The sequence below is a fragment of the Canis lupus genome, chromosome 7 (assembly GCF_048164855.1).
Source record: "Canis lupus baileyi chromosome 7, mCanLup2.hap1, whole genome shotgun sequence".
NCBI classification, from domain to species: Eukaryota; Metazoa; Chordata; class Mammalia; order Carnivora; family Canidae; genus Canis; species Canis lupus.
In genome coordinates this window covers 22,894,341-22,921,719 of record NC_132844.1, presented here as the reverse complement: position 1 = coordinate 22,921,719, position 27,379 = coordinate 22,894,341, and the positions used below count along the sequence as shown (strand labels likewise).

The following is a 27,379-nucleotide window of genomic DNA, read 5'->3' as shown; positions in this document are numbered from 1 at the left end:
CAGCATAATGGAAAGAGCCTTTCTCTGGTAAAATGGCAGGGTAGCATTCCCAGATACAACAACATATGACCCATTCTACGTCTTGCTGTGTTAAACCTGAGGGACACCGAGAGAAACAGCTGCTTCCAAACATAAGTGGAAAGTGAACTTAATACTTTAATCACCATAAATTGTAGTGATTATTTGTGTAAAACCGTAAGTGTATGCTATGACTAAATGAGTCATTTACAGAATATCCTTTCAGTTGTTAACTTGGCATAAATACTAATCCCTGAAGATTAAGTTGAACGCTAATCACTTTGAACATTCAAAGACCTTTCTTAATCCCGAGTTTCTTATTTACATATGATAATTTCCCTGGTGGTAGCTGAGTATGGCTGATCATTGCTATGTAAGCAGTAATGTATGACAAGGCAAGCTGGGACAAGGGATGGGGTTTTCTTCTCTCAATCCCTCCCAGTTCTTCATTCCCAATTTGAGTTTAATTAAAACTCCTCAGAACTTGGCTCTGATAACTAGAGGGCCAAACAAACCCTGAAATGCTGACGCCTCCTCTACTTCTGCCTGCTGGGTCAGCTCATTAGGGGTCTTGATTGTAGAGCATCCTTGGTGGCCTGACCACAGGCTGGGTGGGGAGAAGTTTCAGAGCAAAGGAGAATACACCTCAGCAAGTAAATTAACAATTTGTCTGACTTTTTATATGCATTTTAAAGATCCACTTTAATCTTTTAAAGTAATATTTGCACCTAGTCTTATTTTAAAGATGCTATTTATTTATTCATGAGAGACAGAGAGAGGCAATGACACAGGCAGAGGGAGAAGCAGGCTCCATGCGGGGAGCCTGATCTGGGACTCGATCCAGGGACTCCAGGATCACACACTGAGCCGAAGGCAGATGCTTAACCTAAGCTGAGCCACCCAGGGGTCCCTGCACCTAGTTTTAAAATCAAATGTATCGTCTAGCAAAATGAGCAACGTACGCTGTACCTCTTGCTCTCAGACCACTTCTATTTACCCTGTTATAAACCATTTTCAACTGAGTAGATTTGAAGACCTAATTGACTTTACTCACTAGATGTGATTGAGCAACATCACATCTAGTAAGTAGAAAGGAACTCTGAGGAACTGTACAAAATGGAAGGCTTTGATAGCCAGAAGGGTGTATGGAGAAGAAAGTCATTAAAAAAAGGGATTATTTCAGGCAAGGTCACTTTCCTTTGGGGGAAGGGAAGGGGTCTATCATGCAGATTAGATTTCACCTAGAAAGTGTTATGCTAAGTGAAATTAAGTCACAGAAAGACAAATACCCTATGATTTTACTCATATGTGGAATTTAAGAAACAAAATAAATGAATAAAGAAAAATAAAGACAACAAAAAGACTCTTAAATATAGAAAATAACTGGTGGTTGCCAGAGGGGAGACGGGAGACAGAATGAGTGAAATAGGTAAAGGGGATTAGGAGTACACTTATCTTGATGAGCACTAAGGAATGTACAGAATTGTTCAATCATTATATCGTACACCTGAAACTAAAATGTAACATTGTATGTTAATTACACTTAAATAAAGACTATTAAAAAAAGAATTTCATAGGAAAAAATAAAAGCTTTTTCTCTTTGACAAATATGATTAAGAAAATGAAAAAGGCAAGCCAGACTGGGACAAAACATTAACAAAAATATCACAAAAAAACTGTAACAAGAGTATATAGAAATCTTACAGCTCAATATTAAGAGAAATAGCCCAATTAAAAAATGGGCAAAGGGGCAGCCCCGGTGGCTCAGCGGTTTAGTGCCATCTTCTGCTCAGGGCGTGATCCTGGAGACTGGGGATCGAGTCCCACGTTGGGCTCCATGTGTGGAGCCTGCTCCCTCTGCCGGTGTCTCTGCCTCTCTCTCTCGAATAAATAAATAAAATCTTTTAAAAAAAATGGGCAAAGGATTTTTAACAGACACTATACAAAATATATTATATGAAAGCCCAATAAGCACATGCCAATACACTGGAAATCATTAGTTGTCAGGGAAATACTCAAATTAAAGCCGCTGTAGGTTACCACTACACATCTATAAGGGTAGCTAAAATTAAAAAGACTGATCATCCCAAATGTTGACAAGGATGTGGAGAAACTGTAAATTCTGATACTGCTCTAGTACTGCTGTTGGGAACATAGAATTAGCTACTCTGGAGAAGTCTGGCAGTTTCTTAACAAGTTAAATATATACCTACCATAAAACTCAGCTGTTCCACTTCTAAGTACCCCACAGAAATGAAAACACACGTCTATGTGAAGACTTGTACACCAATGTTCATAGGAGCATTATTTGTTAAGAGTCCAAACTGGAAACCCAAGGCAGCCTGGGTGGCTCAGTTTAGCGCCGCCTTCAGCCCAGGGAGTGATCCTGGGGACCCGGGATCCAGTCCCACGTTGGGCTCCCTGCATGGAGCCTGCTTCTCCCTCTGCCTGTGTCTCTGCCTCTCTCTCTCTCTTTGTGTTTCTCATGAATAAATAAAATCTTAAAACAAAAAAACTAGAAACCCAAAATATCCATCAGTAGTTGTGTGTATGAACAAACTGCTGCATCTATACAAGGAACCCTGCTGAAAAATAATAAAGGGACAAACTAGTCATATATGCAGCTACTTAGGTGAATAGCAAAACATTATGCTGAGTGACAAGCCAGCCAAAAGAGACTATATTCCTTTTTTTTTTTTAAGATTTTATTTATTTATTCATGAGAGACAGAGAGAGAGAGAGAGAGAGAGAGAGAGAGGGGCAGAGACAGGCAGAGAGAGAAGCAGGCTCCATGCAGGGAGCCCGACGTGGAACTCGATCCCAGGTCTCCAGGATCACACCCTGGGCTGCAGGCAGCGCTAAACCGCTGCGCCACTGGGGCTGCCCATGAGACTATATTCCATAGGATTAAATTCTAGAAAATAATTAGTTATAGGAAGCAGATTAGTGGTTGTCTGGGAAAGAGGGAAGAGGAGGGATGGATTATCAAGGGGTACAAGGAAGCTTTTGGAATTGGGGAAATTCTCAGTATCTTGACTGTGGTGGTTTCACAGATGTATACATGTTGTAAAACTTATCAAATTGTACACCTAAATATTTGCAATTTGTATGAAAATTATACCTTAACTATTGAGCATTTGTTTCCTAAATCACTTTCTCCAGTTTAAAACAAATCTATTCCCAACTCCACTGGGCTTCTGACTGAAATTACATTAAACAAAAAATCTATACAATTTTTATGATATCGTTTTCTCATTTAGGAAAATGCTAAGTTCATGTCTTATTTTATATTATTTATTAAGGCTATAGTGTTCATCAGTCCTATTTCCTGTTAGATGTTTTCTCTGATATTTTATAGTGTTATTGCCATTGGCAGTAGGAGTAAGAGAAAAATCTCATTTCTACTTCTGATTATTGTTATTATAGAGAAAAAACTAATTTTGATACATACCAGATATAGTTACTCTAGCAAAGTCTCAAATTTTTAGAATTTAAGTAGAGTCTTGTGGGCTTTCAATATAATTTTATATCCTGCAAGTAATGATAATCTTCCCATTGTTTACACTAATTATTTTATTTTGGGGTCTTTTCATTAGCTAAAACTTAAAAAAAAATGCCGAATGGCAGTGTATCTTTGCTTTGTTTCAGATTTAATGAAAATAATAGTTATTTAATCAGTATGCTGTTGGTCTAGATGTGTGATCTTTATCAAGTTTGGGAAACTCCACTTTAATCCTTCTTTTATTGTAAATATTATCAAATGTCCCCTAGGCATCTCTTTATTTAAATGATGAATGACACTGAGGATTTAAAAAAAAATGTTGCAGTTTTGTTATAAATACTTCTTCATATGTCAATCTTTTAATATTTTGAAGCACTCAACTTGGACAGATTTGTCCATTGCAGAACTATATCACATTGTCAACCTTAAAAAAGTTATTTTAACAGCAAAACGGATTTGGAAATAGCAGAGGAATTACAATCTGAAACATATAAACTATGGCAAACCATAACCAAGTCAGATAGAAGGAGAGGAATGGTACTTGATGGAGAAAAGGAGGAAGTTGGGAGGGGCTTTTTTGAACCAAAGTCTATTGAATCAAAGTGAGAGGTCAGGGTGGTGAGGGTTTCTCATTGGCTGAGTGTGGTATTTTCTTATTGGTTGCGCTAATTGCACGCAGAAATTCTTCCTGTTGGAGTAGTTTAGGAGGCTTCTTTCTATTGGAAAAGCAAGGTATGTCTCTTCCTGCTGGGGTCTGCATTAATGATGAGTGGTAGTACACAAAAACTGCCCCCTCTGGCCTCCCAACTCCATTTTATTTTATTTTTTTAAAGATTTTTATTTGCAGTAATCTCTACACCCAACATGGGGCTCAAACTCACAACCCTGAGATCAAGAGTTGCATGCTCCACCGACTGAACCTGCCAAGTGCCCCTCCCATTTTAAATAAGGTTTCCTTTATTCAGTTTTACAATACTTGGTGTAGAGCTACTATAATTTACTTAACACCGATCAATGGCTATTTAGATTGCTTTTCAAAAACTCAATGCTGGGACATCTGGGTGGCTCGGTTGAATGTCTGACTCTTGGCTTTGACTCTGGTCATCATCTTGGGGTCTTGGGATCAAGCCCTGTGTCAAGCCCACTGGGCTCCACACTCAGCTAGGAGTCTGCTTGTCCCTTACCCTCTGCTCCTCCCCTGACTGGCTTTCAAATAAATAAAATCTTGAAACAAAACAAAACAGTGAAATGCTGTGATAAACACAATTGTGTAACAATGTACCTCTAAATGATTTCTGATTTCACCTTTATTTTCTATGCTTCCTCCATAGAGATGGAAGTGGTAGAAAAGACAAGGTTCATATATTCAAAACTTCTTGAATTTCTGATGTTCAGGCATCACTACTTATACAGAAAGGTGGATTTCTCCCCCAGGCTCCACTTACCTAAAGACATTCTGAGTTGCCCTTCTATATTTTTGAAGCTCTATCTCTGCATCTTCTCGAATCTTACCTCCATGGTCCTATGTTTGGTGAATATCAGGGACACAGCAGGTTTTATCTTTCACTGACTCATTCAAGCATTCATGACCCTGACTCCAAGTATGTGTGGGCGTTTCCCCCATACCAAATCATTCGACACCAGCTGGGTGTCTTATAGTTCAACTCAATTCCAACATTATCTACTCAGTGTAAGATTCCACAGGTTAAGGGTTCAGTCCTACAAGACTACCTCCTGCCCCCATTTCAGGAACTAATTGCAAGTCCAAGTTGTAATCTGTGCCTCTGACCTCACTGGCTATATAAATCAGAGGTCCCAACAATCTTTTCCTTGGATTTGATTAATTTGCTGGAGTGGCTCAGAGATCTTAGAGAAACATTTTACTTACTAGATCATCAGTTTGTTATAAAAAGATATAAACCAGGAACAGCCAGATGGAGATGTACAGGGTAAGGTATTTGGAAATGGTGTAGAGCTTCCATGCTTTCTGTGTGCATCATTCTCCTCCAACCTTTGAGTGTTTACCAACCCAGGAGCAGTCTGAACCCTGGTCTTTTGGGGTTTTTATGGGGGCGCCATTACACAGGCACGACTAATTAAAATACTGGCTTTTGGTGACTGAATTGCATCTCTAACCTTCTTCCTTCCCTGAAGTGGAGGAGGGAATAAGAATTCCTATCTTCTAATCCAGTGGTTGGTCTTCCAGACAACTAGCTCCTATACCCACCTAGGGGCTTTCCAAAAAACTGCCTCATTAACAAAGCAAGACCTCTTTATTGTTCTCACCAACTAATAAATTTCAGCTGTGTGCCAGAACACTTGAAAGAAGACCAAATATAGATTTCTTATTATACATCACAATATCATACTCCTCCTCTTAGTTTATACAACACTGGATGGGTTAGAATATAGAAAATTTACAATGGCAATAGCCCTGTCTGCTCTATGGTGTTAGGTAATTCTCAAAACTGTCAATGTAAAGGAATTACTTTGGGAAAAAAGTTTATATGCCTGAATAATAGCCTGTCATGTAAAGCAGGAATTAAGAGGCTGGGGTCCCTAGAATGTGCGGTAATAATAATAACCATCATCATCATCATCTTCAAGACATTAAAGTTCTGATTTAGGGTAGCTCCGGTGGCGCAGCGGTTTAGCGCTGCCTGCAGCCCAGGGCGTGATCCTGGAAACCCTGGATCGAGTCCCGCGTCGGGCTCTCTGCATGGAGCCTGCTTCTCCTTCTGCCTGTGTCTCTGCCTCTCTCTCTCTGTCTCTATGAGTAAATAAATAAAAAATCTTAAAAAAAAAAAGTTCTGATTTATGTTTTTTTGCTCCTCTTGTTGAGACTGTGCTTCATCCTCACCAAAATCCATGGGAGGACCTTTGCCATCCCCTCCCTTTGGGTCTACCTCTACCTGCAGGGATCCAGGCTGGGACCAGCAGCAGAAGGGAAGTTCTTGCCCCTGTGGGATTCGTGCAAGGGCTCCAATGGTTATGCCCAAGGCAAAGGGCCCCGAGTTCCTGCCAAAGAAACATGGTTAGAGTGATATGTAAGGTTGTGTTCTCCTGATTTTAATTTTTACTGTGCAGAAAACAATAAAAAGGTAAAGAACTTTTAAAAAGGAAAAATTACTACAGTGTCTATACCCGAAGACAACAACCACGTCATTTTTCCATTTTCTCTCACACCTTTGTTGGAACTGTTCCATTCAATGGCATTATTTCATTTCCATTAAGGACTAAATACACTTCTATAAATAGACTTAGGAACCTAGTTCTCCCATTTATTAAGTCTGTAAGAAAATGTATTCCAAATTCTAAACTAATTAAAAATGAATTTTTCTGAGCCTTGAAGCTAAGAAAGACCTGGATGTGAACTGCAGTTCATTATTTACTAGCTGGGCAAGTTTTTGAACACCTCTGTTCTTCATTTTATTTCTAAAACAAGAGTAAAAAGTACAAAATGCCTAATACATGGTATATACTTAGTAAATACCAGTTCTTTTTTTTCTTTACAATATCTCCGAGTCTGTTAAAATTTTTTTTCCTTTTATGGCTATTTTTTATTTTCTCATCAATAATGATTTGTTCTGACATTTCTATTTTCTTTCTTTCTTTCTCTTTCTTTCTTTCTTTCTTTCTTTCTTTCTTTCTTTCTTTCTTTCTTTCTTAAGATTTTGTTTATTTGAGAGAAAGAGAGAGAGAGAGAGAGAGAGAGAGGCAGAGACACAGGCAGAGGGAGAAGCAGGCTTCATGCAGGAAGACCCATGTGGGACTCGATCCTGGGACTCTAGGATCATGCCCTGGGCCGAAGGCAGACGCTGAACCGTTTGGCCACTCAGGCGTCCCTCTATTTACTCTTTCATTCGAGATACAACTTAACGTTTCTTTTCTAAGGTGGATTGTCTGTTATCAAATATCTAAATTACTTCAAGTCTGATTTCCAATTAGTGTTCCAACTAAAGTGCTCTAATTTCACATTTTGAAGTTTTATTTTTCTAAGCTGCACCAATTAAAAAATACAGGGAACTCTTTTAAATATTGTACACCATACTGGTTGGATTCTGACACTACTATGCATTCTTCTGCTTTGCCTACTTTCCATATGGAGAGAGGGGACAGAGGAAGTAGAGGCGGCAGTGGTCTAGTTTCCTTTCCAAGACTGTGGTGAAGGGTACTCATTGTCCTCTGAATCTTTTTGATCCTTCTGTTAGGCATTGGCTGCCCATTTGTACAGACATTTCCAGCCTCCCTGCAGGTAAGGTAAATGCATATAACTAAGTTCTGGCAAATGGATGTGAGCATAAGTGACCTGCACCTTTGCTGCTCTTGCCCTTTTTCTCTCCTCTTTGGCTAGGATGCAAATGAGCAAAACTACCACATTACTTTAGACTTTTTCTGGTAGAAAGAAAAAAAGTGCTATCTTGTTTAAACTATTATTTTGGGCAGCAGCCAAACTCGTGTTCTTATGAATCACAGGGTACATGGGGCACAGAGACTAGAGAATTTGCTGATATGGCTGCCAAAGAAAGTGAAATGGGAAGAAATACTCAGCTTAGGCCAAGGAACTTTGTACCACTTCCTCAAGTCTCTTGTATATAAGGTGTGGAATCATGAATGGGAAGACAGAATTATGTAGTCAGATATTGAGTTTTAGTATGAATTTTTAAGTAAGACTATTGTCCAACAGCAATGTACTAATATGTAATCGCCCAAGTGTACTGAAACAGATCACTTGTTCAGCATATAAATTATCATTTCCATATTTATCTAGGGGAATAAAGACATATTTCCAATCCTCAAAGAAATCTGTTAAAAGGCTCTCATGGAGGGCACCTGGGTGGCTTGGTGGTTGAGCGTCTACCTTCCACTCAGGTCACGATCCCGGGGTCCTGGGATCGAGTCCCACATCAGGCTCCCCTCAGGGAGCCTGCTTCTCTCTCTGCCTATGTCTCTGCCTCTCTGTGTGTTTCATGAATAAATAAATAAAATCTTAAAAAAAAAAAAAAAGGTTCTCATGGTACATTCAAAGGAAAGAAGTGTGGTACAGATTTTTCCAAGTAATATGCTCATGACATTTTACACGGATTTTAAGTAGTATCTTTACAGGTAATGGATTAAAAGTCAAAAAGGCATGTGAGGTAATATTACCATTTTTTCTTCAACCATAAAAAAGTTACACCCATTTTCAGATTTCTTCAGTCTCTAATTTGAATTTAGCAAATTTATCATCAATGATCAATGCAGATTTTCCTATAATAACTTAAAGAAGAGGTACCCACAAGGAGAAACAAAAAAGTCTGAGCAGGAACTGCATTTTGTACATTACTTTTGCTTTTCAGAAGATAAATATCCAGCATTTGCTCAGTGATTTCTGGTATTCAAAGCAATTATCTTGATAATGCCATATGGCATCTATAAGGTATCACTGACCATTAAACTACAGGATAAAAAATACATTTCATTACTTGGAAATATAAAAAGCACCATGGAGGTGACTGGGTGGGTCAGTCGGTTAAGCCTCTGCCTTTGGCTCAGGTCATGATCCCAAGGTTCTGGGATTGAGGTCTGCAGTGGGCTCTCTGCTCAGCATGGAGTCTGCTTCTCCTTCTCCCTCGGTCCCTCTTCCTTTCCACCTCTTTCGTGCTCTCTCTCTCTCTCTCAAATAATAAAACCTTTATAGATATGTGTATCTATAAAGGCACCATGAAACTAGGGAAAGTTAAATAAGCATTTGATTCTCAAAAAGACTTTGCTGAAAATGACATGAAGGACAGTTCATTTCACAAACTCAGTTTAGGTGGGACCTCATGGCAGTAGAGATGAGAAGCTGAGAGCAGGTATTAATTACTGGTGGAATAGGAAGGTCCTGGGAGTAAGCAGTGCATGATTTACCAGGGTAATCCTATTATTTATGTCTATGGGCACCTCTACAGCATACAGGACCACCAACAGTATGGGTATGAGATATCCATATCAAATACTATATACAGAAGACTGTTTGTTATTTAAAATATTATTTCCCAGGTTTCTGAGCAAGCAAAACAGCAACTGTAATCTAAACGAAAATGAAAAGAAGAATTTGTAAAAAGTTACACTTATCAACCATATTTGCTGAAAACTACCATGTACCTACTAATATGCTACTGTCCATGTCTGCATTGCATTCTAACACCTAAATACAGTGGTCAACATGCTTACTTTAACAAACAATATGAAGGATTTTGTGAGCAAAGTATTAAGGTTCTGTAAAAATGTAAAACTAAAGTGATCTTAAATGTTTCAGAAGGCAACACTACATGACCAAGTTGGCCACAATGGATGCATCTATTTCTTCTTAAAACCTGTTTTCTCTACTGATACTGGAAGGTTTCCAAGTATCACTAAGAATGGTTTAATTAAAATTTCCTGTCAAAGGAATTAAAACAACTATTCAAGAGGGGGAAAAAGCTTAAAAAGCAGAGTACATATTGAATGATTATATTTATGTAAAATTCTAGAACATGCAAATTTATATTTTTAGAAAGCACTGTGCCCAGGGCCTGGAGTAAAGGCAGGGAAGGACCCCAAAGGGGCATGGGAGACCCGGGGGTGGGAGGAAGGAAATGTTCATTATCTTGCTTGTTGGATGGCTTCCCAAGCATATGTACATGTCAAAACTCAGTAAACTGTACTCATTAAATGGATGCAGTTTCTTGTATAAAAATTAAATCTCAATTAAAAACAAAATGGTGAAAACAAAAAAACATAACAAACCAAAAATGAAAAAGCCTAGATTAAGCCTTTCCTGAGAGTGGAGGACAACTCTTCTTTTTAGATCAAGCCTCACAATATCATTATTTGTATTTCCATTTTTAGTACAGCTTTCAGTTGAGGGAAGGAAGAATGAAGACACCCCACTCACTGAATAAATGAACATGAAAGCCGAAGCACTCAGCAAGTTTTAAATTACAGTACAGCGAAGTGGTTTAGAGCGCAGACTTGGGTTTACAAGACACATGTGGGTCTCAGTGCTGGCTTTGTTGTGATCTATAGAGTGGTCACAAAGTCTGTGCCTATGAGGTAACTATGTAAGTTACCTCATATTCGCCCCCCATCATTTGCATTTCTCATGTTCTTCTTCACATCATGAGCTGATGGTTACCAGAGTCCCCTTGCATGAGATTCTGCCTAAAACAGACAATGGGGGAAAAGCAGACTCAGGAACAAGTCTTAAACTTTAGGAGCCTAGTTTTCCATCAGAGAAATGGGAATATGATCTAACTACCATGGGATCAAAGAGAACATGTGATTTGGCATTAGCCATAAGCTTCACTTTTAATAGGTGCTCAATAAATATTTGTTAAAGGAAGGAATGAATGATGAATGAGCTGATTTATTAAAATGAGGGTCAAGTTTGTAAGAGTGTGTGTACATATGTGATGGTTGGGAGGCTAAGAGGTTGATCAAGGAATGAAATAATGTAACGTAGACACACTACAGGAAATCAATTTTCTAATGAGAAGAATCACTCAGTAATGTATATACTATGCTGTATTTCACATAAATCGTGATTTAATGAAATTGTGAAGAGCACCGATTTAACAAAAAATCTGAAATGTTATAGATGGGTATGTTAGCTGGCCAATCAGCCTCTCAAAAATCATGATTACGTTAAAACCATGTTGAGTATTTTAAGAATACTCACTTTTTGGTTTTTATTCAATTTTGTGTTGGTAAACACACTGCTAGAGCAGAACACCTCACAGCTCATTTGCTGATAATAAATCATTAATCACTTTTATAAACAGGTTTAGAGTAACAATCTCTATTTTATTATAAACAAAAATAAATCGAAAAGCTTCCTTCAAGTATACAGTATGCACAAGGATTTCTGCATTACACTGTTTTACATAAAATGTTCTGAATGACAGAAGTAGAACTTCCTACCATTTGAAGGAGAGAGGAGTCAACTGCTAAAAAACCACACACTTACAGAAAGAAAAAAGTTTCAGACAAGACCTGTGATCTCTGGCTACAGGCAGGAGCTGAAACTAGGAACACAGAAGAAACTTGGGAGGAAAAAAACACATTAAACACTCTAAACCGGTTCAGCAAAAAGAGTGAGACATATGTAAACAACTTTTAAGCAAATCTCTTCAATTTGTGGTGTTGTTATAAAGTAAATAATTTTAAATGATTTTCATTTGACTCAAAAAAAGTTGATTTTAATTTTGCAGTTTCTGTTTTCTTTCCCTCGAGGAAAGAATGAAATGTAATTAGGGATTGTTCAGGGATTGTCTGTGAATTTCCTACATGGGGACCTTTATGCCACTTGCTTGTCTGTTCGCCATTTCCAACCAAAAATGAGGCTTCGAATAAAAAGTGAAACCAGAATCATAAAATATTTGGCTCCTTGTTAAAATTTCTTTAAAGGTTTGATGGGTGAGGATGCTGGTTAAAACTGGCGGTGGATTTTAATGATCCCTGCTGTCCTTTTCTCCCATCAAGGACAATCAAGGACTTATAAAAAGTATGAGCTTTGCAACACAACTACTTTAGGCTGAACTACTCTCAGCATCTAGGGCAATTACAGTGTGAGAATCCCTAGGAACTTACTGTAAACAAACAAGCAAGTGTTCAACAACCTTTTTTTGCACTTGGCACCATGACTTAACATTACTATTTTCTTCCATTTTCCTATTTGAGATTTTTATGAAGTGATTACATGTGATAACAATTAAATTTCCCTTTAAGTATGTAATATAGAGCAAAAACACATTCATGACTTGAAATAAAAGCTGAAATCTATAGTGCTAAATCCTAATGGAAAGGTCAAGCATTAGCATCCACACTTGAATATTTCATGCTCTGAGATAATCAGAAAAGTCTCTGAACACTGACTAGGTCCCTTTTGGTGGAGTGACACACATATATCAACAAGCAGCAATGCTATGAAAGAGTTCTACTTTTCCTTAGTCTATAGTTATTTTCTGTGCCAATTTTATTTTACTATTAATGTGTTGAGACCAGTATCACTTTTAGCTAGGCAATCAAATTATTTGGGAATGATAGCCCTTCTTTTTTTTTTTTTTTAAAGTAATGGTAGACATCTACTTACTGGAAACTTTCTAACAATAGATTTTGAGGAAGCTAAAAAGGACACAGTTTAGTACAAACTGTCTTTTACCTTTATTGCTTGTATACACAGGAATACATTATAAAACTCAGTGGGAGGAGGAAAAAAATAACAGAAGAAAAAGTTACCTGCTTTAGCATTTTTAAGAATAGTTTTGATAACTTCTTAGATCAACTTGCTTATCTGAAACAGAGCAAAACTACAATACAATCATGATATAATTCTAATAATCACAGCAATTATGCTTTCATTTTTAATTTTCTCTTCATAAAACATTAATGCTATAAAAATGAGGTTGATGACATCATTGTTTAAAAGACACCTTGTACTGGTACCAAAATGTGATTTATTTTAATACCAACTGAAAAAATAGAGCTTATATAGTCTATTATTTCAATGAAGTTCTTTAATTACTTTTATTTTCAAAGTTGGTAGCAAAGTTATTGTTAACAATATAAATTTTCTCTTTATAAGTGTCGAAATTCCCTTAAAACTGTTGAAAGGCAGCAGGCATTCTAGGATGGGCTTGCAAGGAAAATCAATTATTCCAATGTTGATAAATAGTATACTTGATGAATTTTATATTGACTTCTTTAGTTTCCTTACTAACTTCTCCTGATTTGCCAGGTTTTTTACCCCTTTTGGTTTCATAAAAGGAATCTAAGCCCAAGCCTTTTGGCTGGAGCAATTATTTCCATTTTCCACTATTTCTCTTTATTTTTTCAAATATACACTAAAACAATCCAATAATCATTGCAGGAAGGAATGATCATTTAAGATGGATCGTGTTCATTTACCTTTTAATTTCATTTAAGAGATATTAATATTAGAGTCATAAAATCTTTACAGTTTCAACACACATACACGCAATCACAAATTAAAAATCTTTATATCTTAAAAAAAAGGGTTCCATTTTGTTCAATGTATCATAGTCAAATTTTAGTCCAATGAAATATGGTTTTATTACATACAGCAGCCGCCACTTACCTTTAAATATTTTATGGGTGGAACTAAGCTCAGCATTGACTGCAGGATGCTGGCGTCAGAGCCCTTACCTGCAACTGTCCCTAAAGATTCTGCATTTCTATAATGTACCACCAATTATTCTAGATTTATAATACCCTGTCTTCAACTTGGCATATACCATCTTTTGGAAAAAAAAATTGTTTTCTGAGATGAGATACAAGAACAAAATCATTCTTGAGGTTCCACCTCGAAAAAAAGACGATGTTTGCACATAGCAGCTAGTTTGATAACCCCTGTTTTTGTTAGGCTAGCCTTCACACAATGAGCATGCATGTACAGCCATGGTTCACTGCATCTGTTTTGAAGTTGAGAACTGCTGCTTATTCAAGTCACAGATGCCCCCATGTTATGTAAGGAGACAGTTGAATTGTATGTCCACCATGAAAAGAAGAAAATAAACGATGAAACAAAATGCAGCAAATATAGGCAGTTGGCATTCAGAACACGCCCAAAGCTAACACTCATGAATTGTCATTATAAGGGCTTTTCTTTCCTTAAAAAAAAAAAAAAAAAAGAAGTCTGTCTTTGCATATTTTAAAATTTAAAGGTCCCAGAGAATCATGAAGTGCCTTGTCGTTTTTGCTGCTGACTTCTGATGACCTCTAGTTGTTTCTTGCATTGCTGGTAGTAAGTGGAAAGGCTTTTGTTTTCATCTAAAAGCTTTTTATGTTCCTGTACCAGACGAGATGTATTTTGCTGGTCCTTTTCATCCTGGTCCAGTTCTGCAACTAGTTCTTGCCTAAAAACAAATACCACATAATAAAATATTGTACATCTTGTACATGATAAAAAATCCATACTTAGTAACTGATGAGCTTGGCTTGTTAGGGCTTTCTGTATTGACTGTTACACATTTTAGGTACACTACTCAAATATAATTGTAGGCTAGAATGGAAACTATTACCCACTCTTCTGGTGTACCCACACGAACACCACACCACGATCCTTTTGTAAGTAACTGCACTTAGATAATTAATGAACGCAGATAAAATGGCATAACAAAAGTTTCAAAACATTTTACTTGGTATCCCCTTTGTGTAAGAAGAAGAAAAAAGGCTGGGGAAGGGCTCTAGGCACAGGAAAATAACATGTTTTATCATTCACATTCCACTTTTACACTCGTGAACTTTTATTTATGTTTGAAGTTACATCTTATTTAACTACAGTACAAAGTGGGGGCTCATAAAACATTGGCAAGCTAATTAAAATAGATGCTATCAACTTAAATCTATTTCCTACTTTAAAAGTGAGAACAATACAAAGTACCAATTTCGAATGAGTTACTTTTACAAACATTTTCAGGAAGACCATTAGAGACTTTTACAGCCTGATAAACTTTTTAAAGACCCCTTTATTTGGGAGATGTTCAATTTTAACTCCTAAAGTGAAGTTATAAGTGATTAATTAATGATATAAATGAATAATTAATGAAGAGCCTCCAGATGATTTTCTTGTAGTATTTCTCAAAGTATTTAAATAAAATTGATTAAAATTGTCATAGTTTTCGCATTCCCTCAATCTATCATTTCTTTTTCCAGCACAGAACCAACTCCTCGTTCAAATGAATAAAAAAGGAAAAAAGTATAGACTAAATATGTAAAGTAAGAGGTTTTTTTTAAAAAACATAAAGTGTCAACAGTTCTACAATTAGCTCCACAATTTGCAGACTCAAATATTTATTTCCTATAGAGCCTTTAAGGTAGAGTTGAAATCATTTAACAATAAGTTGTGATAGAGCTATTTTTTCTTTTTTTTTTGAAGTACAAACGGAAACTTTCCACAAATTACTTCAGGAAGCAAGAAATTTTCACTTATTTAGATTAAAATCAATAGAGGGAATCCTATTACCATGCCATGATTTTTTCCTATAGCACTTCATTTCAGTTCCCTCTAAAATGAGGATCCATGCAGAAACTGAAGTTTTTGGTTTTTTTTTTTTAAGAATTTCAAATAAAGGAGCATGAAAATTGATTTTCTTAAAAAAGGGAGGAGAGGAAGGCAAACTCAATAACTCTCAGAAAAACATATGCGTGAGTATAAAACACCTTATAAAAACACTCATGGGTATAAAATAAAGTAATCCTACTCTCCTAAATATATACCTGGAAAGACTATATCAATAAAACATTTCTAAGATAAAGTACAGTTGAACATTAGTAAATCAAATTATTTTACCTATGTCTAAGGAAACAATAAATCATTGTAACTATAAATCTAACCAGCTTCTGGTTTCAAAATTCTTAGAACATGAAACACCAGTTTATTTTCCTTAGTTTTAATATAATACATACAGCCAATGGGTTGAGTTTTACATGAAAAACAGCCGAAAGTTCCTTCAAACTTAAAAGATGAACACATATAAAACCTCCAAATTGGAAATACAGTTGACCCTACAATGAGATGAGTCTCAACTAAATGGATCCACTTATACATGGATTTTTGTTCAGTACTGTAAATGTATTTTCTTTTCCTTATGACTTCCTTAATAAAAGTTTTTCTCTAGCTTACTTTAAGAATATAGTATATAATACATAAACATATAAAATAGGTGTTAATTGACTGCTGATGTCATTGGTAAGGATTCTAGTCAACAGTAGGCCATTAGCATTTTTGGGGAGTCAAAAGTTACACATGGATTTTTGAATGAGTGGGGGTTCAGCACCCCAACACCCAAGCCGTTCAACAGGCATCTGCATGCTTAATGATTAGTTCTAAAAATTATCAAGCTTTCATGTCTTCCAACAATATTTCATCTTAACATATTTTAAACTCAAAATACTAACGTGTTTATTCACAAAAGATAACTTACTTTCTCTGTAATAACAAAGCAATTTCTGTTTGAACTTTCATATATTCTTGTGCCATTTTACAATGCTGTTCAAACACTGCCATAGATTCTTTGGAGTTTGGGCACGGTGCTAGAGGCTGAAAATAAATCAGGACTGTTAAAACATAATTAAATCAAATCTTAATATCAAGCTGAAAGTTAAGACAGTGACTGTGACATGTTTTTATAGCACTAAAGCAATGGTCTTTTAAAAGTAAGTGTTAGACCATGGCCTAGAAAATTTCAGTGTCCTTTTGTCAGAGTTAACTCAGAACTTAAATTCACACTTGCTGTCTTAACACTTTTGTTGTTACAGAGAATCATGACTATAGAGTATCACTCGCCTCTGGTTTTACATTTCAGGTTGTCAAACCATATTATACGATAAGTTTATGGCTTTCATACTCATGAGGAGACACTGAAGTGTATTACTTATGTTTTCAGTCACTATGAACATGAGACATTGACAGTGTATCATGAAATCTATTAAGTACAAATGAGCTTATGCAAATTTTATATTACAGTACTAAAATTAGAGATCAAAAATGCTATATTCTTGGCATTTTCTTTCTTTCCTTTTTTTTTAGAGAGCAAGAGAGAGAACCTCAAGAGGCTCCATACCCAGCGCAGAGTCTGATGTGGGACTTGATCTTACAACCTTCTGATCATGACCCAAGCCAAAATCAAGAGTTAGATGCTTAACTGACTGAGTCACCCAGGCATCTCCTATTTCTTGCCATTCTTTTTTTTTTTTTAAAGATTTTTTATTTATTCATGAGAGACACAGAGAAAGAGGCAGAGAAGCAGGCTTCATGCAGGGAGCCTGACATGGGACTCGATCCTGGGTCTCCAGGATCATGCCCCGGGCTGAAGGTGGCGCTAAACCACTGAGCTACCAGGGCTGCCCTATTTCTTGCCATTCTTAAACAAAGATATGGAAGTGTTTTAAGACAATTAAATATCTTAAGAACATATGATTTTGCCAACTTCAGATTTGATTAATTTAACTGAATGAATCATTTTAACTTGATTTTAGAAAGTTTAAGTAGGCCAACTAAAAGCATAAGTAAGTGAATATATGATGACAGATATAAACACAACTGTCAGCTTTCTAGATAACTTCTCTAAACTTTCTAAGGAAATAGTAAACAGTCACTGAGAAGGCAATTCTTTACCTGTAGTTGGTGATCCAGTGTAAGATAAGCCATTGGGATAGAGTTATCTGATCCATTGGTATCTGGAATTCAAGTATGTATTTTATTTATTTTCTATCATAAATAATTATAAGGACAAAGCAAGAAAGCATGCATGAGATATTGGCATTTTTTTTTCATAAAATAAGTAATACATAAAAGTTATTACTACTGGTAATGAAGAAAGTCTATTCTGAATTCTAAAGGTAAAAGAGAACATCCAATTACCAGATAATCAAAATGCAACCATACTCTGATTCAATTTAAGTTGGCTATAAATTGTGTAACATTAAAGCTTATAAGCCCTTGTTCAATTAAAAACAAAAACATCTACCCCTGAGACTAAATACTACATTATATGTTAACCAACTTTAATTTAAACAAAATCTTAAAGGCAAATAAAAAAAAAACAGTGGTAATGGGACCTTTATACTTTATATTGTCTTCACTGACCCTACCTAATCAAACCTCATAGCTCTCTTTCCTTAATCATGCTGTGTACTATAAGGCTGTGTCAATTCCCTGAATACTAGTGTTCTTTTTTTTTTTTAAGACTTATTTATTTATTTATTCAGAGAGAGAGAGAGAGAGAGAGAGAGAGGGAGAGAGGCAGAGACATAGGCAGAGGGAGAAGCAGGCTCCATGCAGGAAGCCTGACGTGGGACTTGATTCCGGGTCTCCAGGATCACACCCCGGGCTGCAGGCGGTGCTAAACCGCTGAGCCACCGGGGCTGCCCTGAATACTCGTGTTCTTTAATGAAAAAAGGGGGAAAACAAGAGACACATTCTCTTCCAGTAGATTATCTTCTATTTATACAGATTCTAGCATGAACCCCCTCCCACTTCTCCTAATAAGAATCACTGTAGAAAATGGAAGATGTTTTTGATGGGAGTATGAACAGTATGGAAATTATAGCTCAATGTCATGCACAAAACAGCTGAATGGGTTAAATCCAACAACCAGTCGATTTTACCAAAGTATTTTGAACAGACAGCTTTTGTTTGTATTTCAAAAGAGGTAAACTGTCATAACAACTTGCATGAGTCACATGGGATTAACATTTATGCCTCCAGAAGCAGGCAGGATAACTGTGAAGTAATAGGATCTTTTTATTTCAGAAGTAGTTGCTTTCCCACTGTTAGGAGAGAGTAAATGAGTTAAACAAGTGAACTGTTCAGCCCTTTCCCTGAGAAGTAACTCCTTGAAAGAGTGGTGCAGATAAAGACAAGGTTGGGCTGACAGCAATGCACTGCATGCAATGCAATAAAAAAATAGGACAGTCTGATGGTTCAGTAACTTCAATAATTTATTATTGACTGATATTCTAGTTTTCTTTTTCAAAGCCATCGTGAATGTGCTTACAAGTAACTCCAAAAGCTAAGCTAAATCAAATGAAGTAAGATAATGCATGTAAGAAATACCATGCAATGCTAACCTATATGGTAAGCACTCAACATATGGTGGTTATTATTACTGTTATTGCTGTTGTTATTTATACTAAATGGAGAATTAGGAAGGAAGAGTAATTTTATATACTCAAGTTTGTATTTCAGTTTGAAAAAACATTCAGTAATGTTTACTAAATACTGGACAGCAATAAAGAAAGAGTAACAGTGTATTGCCTAGTAGTCTTATCTGCCCAAAAATCATATACTAACTGAAATGGCTGAACAAGAAATACACTTAACTTGTTATTTCTCTGACCAACTCTTTCCCCACCCACATCAACAGTTTCAAACTATGTAATCTCTAACAAGATTACAACTGATTAAAGATTATTTGCCCCTGACTTTATAGGAAAAATTAGTCTCTTGAACTCTTTCAACGTTTCTATTCCTATTACTCTTTCTTAAATCTTTCATACTTGATATATCTTATTAAATAAATACTCTGTGTCTGATATGTATTTTAAAATTAAGTATACCAGTGTTTCACAGTACTCAGGGAATGGGGAAAAAAAAATTCAAGGATTGTGCTATTAACTATTAAAACACTCAGCTTTGTGCTGAAAATTTAGTAGTGTCTTAAATTTATTAAATAAAGTATGATGATTTTTTAAAAATTTTTAATGTGCCAGAATTATGACTCTAAGATTGCAAGCAGTGGGCCATGTATTATACTTCCATCTTTGCAAATAAGAAAAATTCCTCAGTGGGTTTTTCCCCCTCTGTGGCTCCCTCTACTGTGTCTAGTCATTTCTCTCACTAACTGCTCTTGGGTATACATGTCTTTCTCTATATCTAATATATTATAAATAGAAATCCAAGAGCACTCAGTATGTGCTATGATTATTAAATTGATAAGCTTTTTAATTTTTTCCAAAAATGCATAAAAATCCCCCCTTAAAAAAAAAACCTAATTAATTAGGTTATTTAAACCTATGTATGTACTTCTAATTTTTTCCTGAATCAGGGGGACTTCAAAGAAAAAGTCTTCACCAATATGTCTTCCCTGTAATTTACTGATTAGCTTGATTATCAATACTTTTTCTCAGAAATTGTGAAAAGCTGAACTTCATTAAATATAAGCTTAAACCAGTATCAACTTCTAAAATTACATACAAAATTATCTAAAAATGATAACCACAAGCTTGCCGTATTTCAAGGCAAAGCCAAAATCTAGGTCAATTTTGGACCTTCGCATGATTTCTAGTTATTGGTATTTTAGGTCACAGAAAAGAAAAACATGAGATTGGGGTTGAAAGGCTGGAAGAACAGATGAAAGTGAGAGAAGCAAAGAAGAATTTTTATTTTACTTTCATGAATTTAGTCATGTTGACTGGTATGGCCAGATTAGTCTAGGCTGAAGTCAGGAGGCCTTGCCAAGGTGAGCGCTAGGTCTTGTCAAATGTTGTAATGTCAGGGCAACCCTCACCAGGAGGTTGAAGAACCAAAAAGAACTAATATTACCTGAATGTTAATGATCAAATTGGTCGAGACATTTCCCTATCTACCTCTGAGGAGAGGCACATAGTGATGAATTCTGCACATGTGCTGAGGTGAGCAGTGAATGATCTGGACAATCCTAGGTTGGGCTATGCTAGGGGTTAAACACAGAGGAGTTTTTGCCACTACTAAATTTAAGCTTACTAAAACTAGAGAGTACACCCCTGGCTAAACATAGTTGTATCTTACATGAAACAGAAAAGCTATTCGGTTAATTTTTTAAATTAAATTGTGAACTTCACTAAATCATGCCAAAAATCTATAAATACTTATAGTAGTGTTTTAGCTTGTAAAAGCAGAAAGCTGACTTTTTAATTTCAATTTAATTGCCACTATTAATAACATAGTTGATCTTACATAAAATCCCAAATGGTTTCATTTTCCAAGGTTTAAGGGATCATCTTTCCCTCTCTGACATAATAAAATATAAATAATAAATTTTCATAGAATGATACTACTGAGTATTTATCAGGGAATTCTCTTAATGCTAAGGAAAAGTTAATTTCACCATGACACATAATTTCCTGCTTGCCCATAATAAAAGTATTCCATCATTAGATTTTAATACTAGTATTTTGACCAGTTAGTCATTCATATTAGGGAGTTTTAATTAACTCTTAAAAGGCTTTTTAAAAGGTCTAGTTAACAGAAATTTTGTAACTGAAATCAAATCCTCCCTACCATTTAAAAATGATTCAAAAAGTCAATGGTCAGAAAATTTTTTTCTCACTGACATACATGGTATCTTTTATGTTTAAAACAAATGACTAAGACGAAGATGATTATTTTTATCATTCTGCTGATTTTAGTTATTTAAAAGATAATGGACTTTACTACTATCATCCAGTAGGATGGATCAAAAATAGGAAAATCACGGACGGACTTAAGTATCAGGAATATAGTATCTTCCTCTCTGTAGTGACCCCAAACCAAAACATCTTCAATATACATTTTTTAGTATCCAGGGAAAAAAAATGCAGAAGGCAAGACAATTTATCTCAGTACTTAAAAACTCATCTTTAAGTTTATTGCTAAATATTTGATTTTATTAATATGAAAATCTAAACTACTGTAAAATGCCTGGCTTTATGAAGATCAGAATCATGATATAAATAAATAAAAACAAATGCGATGAATTCAACTTCTTAAGTATAATGAAGAAATACATTGGTCACCTGTGGAATCATCAGGAGTCCAGGGATGACTTCGAGTTGGCTTTTCTGAGGTTGGTCCTGAGGTAGTGATCATTCTGACGCTAGGACTGGATGACCTACTGCTTACCTATAGGAAGAAGTGACAGAAGGAACAAAATATGATTTATATGTGGAAAAAAAAAAGATAAGAAAAAATTTTTTATTATAAAGCAAAGGATAGACTTCCATTTCTATCATGAGGTCCTGAAATACTCTTGCAAAAAATAAATCCTCTAAGATTTTACACACACACACACACACACACACACATACACACGTATATACACAAACATAAAAAATTTATATGCACTCATGTATGATATCTCTTAAAATTGATGAGTCTTCAAAAAAGTAAGAGAAATGCTCTGAGACCAGAAATGAAGCAGAATCAGGAGTCCGGTAAGTATTTAAAGCTGTTAGCCCCGGGAATTTCAATTGAATACCAATGATGTAGAGCTTTTGTATTGACTACCTTCTACACTCACAGGAATAGGCATTATGTCTTGGGCCTTTCCAGGAAGGGAGTAAGACTGGAGAACTACTGTGCTTAAAGCTAAAACCCAAGAAAAGCTTCAGTCTTGGGGAAAGAGTAAACTAAGAAGAAAGATCTATCCTACAAAAGCAGAGAGCAAATAAATTTGTCTGTGTTGGGAGTGGCTCTGGATGGAGGGGAGAAAATGTATCCAATGTGAATTCACAAACTATTTCCATAATTTGTGGATGATACAAATCCCAACCACAACCAAACCCAAGCAGATAAAATAACAGAAAAACTACAATAATGAATTAAACATGGGTCATTTGTAGTCAAGTTCTAGAAAACAAAGACAAATAGAAGATAGCAGAGAACAGCCTCTGAGACAGATTATTTACAAACCATACCAGTGAGATTCTCAATAACAAAAAGGAAGCTAGAAGAGTGTGGAATATCTTCAATAACTACCAACCTAGAATTGTTTAGCCAACAAAAATGTAAAGAATGAGGTCAAAATAACATTCTTAAACAAGCAAAAATGGACTCTATTATCCGTAGGCTCTTATCATAACAATTTTTAAACCATGTACTTCAGGGATAAGAGAATTTTTCCCTGACAGAAAGGCCAAGTTGCTATCAGGAATACTGCTAAACAGAAGGATGAATCTATACACAGAAAATATTAAACATTGGAAATATGACTAATTTACAAAATTACCAAGCAAACAAATAAATAAGACAGTACTAAAACCTGAATAAAACAGTATAAGCAAGAGAAGCACTGATTTAAAAATCCTTATGTTGGGGATCCCTGGGTGGCTCAGCGGTTTGACGCCTGCCTTTGGCCCAGGGCGCGATCTTGGAGTCCCGGGATTGAGTCCTGCGTTGGGCTCCTGGCATGGAGCCTGCTTCTCCCTCCTCCTGTGTCTCTGCCTCTCTCTCTCTCTCTATCATAAATAAATAAACCTTAAAAAAAAATCCTTATATTGAGGATAAGGGTAAAGCTATTAACGTTAGGTTGAGTATGAGTGTTAGAATTCCACAGGTAGTTACTAAAGTAATAATAATATATGGGATTCCCAAATTACAAAGACAAGTAACGGAATGAGAAATATATTTGTTCAATTCAAAGGAAAGCAAAAAGGAGCCAAAAAGGGAAGTTAAGAGAAAGCATTAAATAGAAGGAGCAAATTTAGCAGTAACCATAATATAAATGCATTAAAATCTTCAGTTATTTAAAAAAATCAAACTGTCGGGTGGATTAAATGCTCTTTATAAGAGATATATCCAGGAATCCCTGGGTGGCTCAGCGGTTTGGCGTCTGCCTTCGGTCCAGGCATGATCCTGGAGTCCCGGGATCAAGTCCCACATTGGGCTCCCTGCATGGAGCCTGCTTCTGTCTCTGCCTCTCTCTCTGTGTCTATCGTGAATAAATAAATAAAATCTTTTTTTTTTAAAAAGAGATATATGCAATTCACAGAGTAGAGAAAACAGGAAGTTAAAGGATGAAAAAAGATAATCAGGCAAACCTACCCAAGAAAAGTTATGTAGCTAAATTAATGAGAGAGAATACATCTGAGGGTTTAAAAAAATTACTAGACAAAGAAATAAAATGATTAGTGAGTCAATTCATTATATAACAATTCAAAATTTATATGCTCTACCTATTATAAGATATACCATATCCATACATAGCTTCCAAATGGACACAGTAATAAAACTGAAGAAGGGACATATTCACCACAGTGAGATATTTGAACACTCCTCTGCAAACCATTTATAAAAGCAGACCAAAAAACAAAGTACAACATCAGTAAAACCTGAACTCCATAAAAAACAAGCTTGATCTAATCATATAAATGAATCATGTATCGAAAAACTAGAGAATATGCATTCTTTCTGAGCACCACGGAATATTTATAAAAACGGGTCATGTACTAAGCTGTAAGGCAAATTTCAAAATTCCAAATTTTTAGATGAAGTAAACTAGAAGCAGTGACTAGGGATTTAATTTACAAAGACAAGAACAAAATTAGAAAAAGAACAAAATCATCAACCTTCCCTCAAAAGTTACAAAATAAGAATGAGAGAATATAATTTGGTGCTTAGTAAATTAAAGATAAAACAAAAAATCTGGGGATCCCTGGGTGGCTCAGTGGCTTAGCTCCTGCTTTTGGCCCAGGACGTGATCCTGGAGTCCCGGGATCCAGTCCCACATTGGGCTCCCTGCGTGGAGCCTGCTTTTCCCTCTGCCTGTGTCTCTGCCCCTCTCTCTCTCTCTGTCTCTCATGAGTAAATAAATTCTTAAACAACAACAACAACAACAACAACAAAAAAAACCACTCATAAAGTGAATACTCAAGTTTCTATACATTTTAGAAAATACCAAGCCCAGAGGATTTATAGTTGAGTTCTATCAAACATTTTCCATCTTAAAGAAATTATTCTAGAAAAAAGACAGTTCCTCATTTATTGTTAAGTCAGTAAACCTGACTAAGAAACAAAGACAGAATAAAAAACTGCTAGCCAACTTCACTGATGAAAATAGGTACAAAAGTCAAAAGTCCTAAAAATTACATTAGCAAATGGAATTTGGCAGTGTAAAAACAGTAATAATAAAAATCTTTTGAGAAGTTGAGGTTATCCTACAAATGCAAAGGTCACCTGATGCTAGGAATTCTATTAATCCAATTAATCATATTAACAGATTAAAGAAGATAAATCTCATTAAATGCAAAAAAAGCATTTGACAAAATTTAATAGCCATTTATGAAACTACATTTAACAACTTGAATCTCATTTAAGAGAACATAGTTTCTTAGCCAGAGAAGTGGTATTTATAAAAAGTCTAGAAATATGGTAGCACAGAAAATGGCACTGTGGGCTGGTGGATGACACAGGCTGGTGCTCACAGGCAAGGAGCACACAGGAAGACTCATGGGAATCGATCATGTTCCATTTCTTAAGTTGGGTGGTGGATTCATGAGCATCCATTTTATTATCAGGCTTCAGAACTTACATATTACATGTACTCTTATTTATGTATTAGTGTTATATATATTAAAAATTCTCAAAGGACATATAAGCTAAAAATGGATTTTATAAGAATCTTTTTTTAAAAAAAGCACCTTTTTTTTTTTTTTTTCTTAAAGCGTTACTGAATACTCTGTAGGAGACTCAAAAAAAGAGTAAGGAGTTATACAAAGTAGAACATAAAAAAGTACATAAATACAAAAGAAACTTCAACAGAAACACTCAAAGATTCCAACAAGTAAAATGACTCTCTACTACTACTATAGAAATTAGCAGATGTGAGTTCTAACCATGGTGCAATGTCTGATTTAGTTTACTTCAAGAAGTCTTAGCTTCTTTATCTAGAGAGGGAGTGGGGTTGGGTAAAGGATGTGGCAACTTTTAGTATTTTACCCACTGCTAAAGTTCTATTATTTTAAGACTTAAAAACTCACAATGAATTGAGGATAATAAAAATTAATTAAAAGGCACTTTTATAACAATTTCAGAAATAAATCACAAAATAATTTTGCAAAGATTGGGCAGCCCCGGTGGTGCAGCGGTTTAGCGCCGCCTGCAGCCTAGGGCGTGACCCTGGAGACCCTGGATCAAGTCCCATGTCAGGCTCTCTGCATGGTGCCTGCTTCTCCCTCTGCCTGTGTCTCTGCCCACCCCCTCCCCCCGTGTCTCTATGAATAAATAAATAAATAATCTTAAAAAAATAAATAATAAAATTACAGAAAAGGAAGATTAAAAAAATTTTTTGCAAAGATTGATGGACTATTACTTTCATCTTGGGTACCTATTGAAATTGCTTCAGAAATTCCAAAAAGCTTTTCTACACCATAAACAATTTTTAACTCCACATCAGACTGGTCTTTCAAAAACCTTAGTTTATTCATCCCACATTTACAAAGATGCCCTGAACAATGTTCTTTCTGTTTTTCCCTCCTCCTTGCTAATTCTTCTTCATCCTATAGGGCCCAGCTGAGGTTCCCTACATTAAATGCTCATTCTTGCCACATCCTTGGTTTTCTGCACACAAAAGCAGACCCTGTGTTTGAAGACTGCTTTGTTCTAGCAGTGTGTGGAATACAAAATCTTTATTTACTGGTTGTTAATGATCAATTCTGGAATTCTCACCCTGGCATTTCTGACCCTCCAATGACGGATTTTACTTTCCCTATCCAGATCATCTCCCCTTTGACAATTCCTTATGTCCCTCTTTCTCTTTCTACTTTTAATCTGGACCCCATATTCATTCAAGGAGTATCTGGTCTAATGCAAAGAACAAATGTGACAACTGAACTATATGAAACTGACACCTTTACACATCAAAACAGTTAAATACCAGCAAATTCACATGACTGTCTAAAACTTTGTGGAGACTTAAACTCAAGTGTGAACTTGAATAAGTAACTCAGTCTTTCGGAGCCATCATGAGCTAAATTTACATCCATAAATTAGTTAACTAAGTCTTTATATTTCAAGAAATTAGTTTTTTGATGAATCACAATATGCTGAAATGTTCATATTAAAAAAACTAAAGAAATATTTAAAAACAAGCCATAACTGTATTTCTTTAACACCTGAAAAATATAAGGTATAAATAAGAGGATCAGGTAACATTTGAGAATTTAAAAAAGTTGAGCTAGTTTATGGATTAAATTTATGTTACTATTTGCAAACTACTAAGAAGTCTTACTTTATAGTAGCTACTTAAAAAAAAAATCATTGGTCAAATTCTTATGGTCATGTATGCTCTCAAACTATCAAAACTCATTTGAGTTGCTCCTTTCTTCAAGACATTTACAATTACTTTATTCTATTCTTATACAAATTGTAAAGTTTAAGAGAGACAGAGAAACTTGACTTACCACAAGGATTGGATATGAAAATGGTTACAAGAGTACAGAATGCCACACTGCAATTTAAGGCAGCAAAAGAATACGAAGCCAAATTTAAACCAGAGGGCAAATTACAACCAGTAGACATGAAGCAGAATTGGACTTTGCACAGAACTTTATCTCTGTATTTATAAAAAGGAATTGGGAGTTATTTTACAGACAAAA

General features: G+C 35.7%; 1 protein-coding gene across 4 annotated transcripts in view; it reads right to left on the bottom strand.

Moving 5' to 3' along the window:
* Window positions 1-4,809: 4,809 nt before the first annotated feature.
* The window catches only part of MAP3K7 (mitogen-activated protein kinase kinase kinase 7), a 76,607-nt gene continuing 54,037 nt past the window's right edge, over window positions 4,810-27,379 (bottom strand). For 2 of the 4 annotated variants that reach the window (XM_072832048.1, XM_072832047.1), the window contains 4 exons: window positions 21,803-21,908; window positions 17,664-17,725; window positions 16,471-16,586; window positions 12,665-14,400 (listed from right to left, as the gene is read on the bottom strand). In XM_072832048.1, coding sequence (XP_072688149.1) covers window positions 14,220-14,400; window positions 16,471-16,586; window positions 17,664-17,725; window positions 21,803-21,908 — 465 coding nt within the window. In that variant the 3' untranslated portion in view covers window positions 12,665-14,219. Of the gene's footprint in view, window positions 6,291-6,432; window positions 6,539-10,596; window positions 10,688-12,664; window positions 14,401-16,470; window positions 16,587-17,663; window positions 17,726-21,802; window positions 21,909-27,379 lie in introns of those variants that run through there. The other 2 variants (XR_012033864.1, XR_012033865.1) reach the window with 2 other exon arrangements.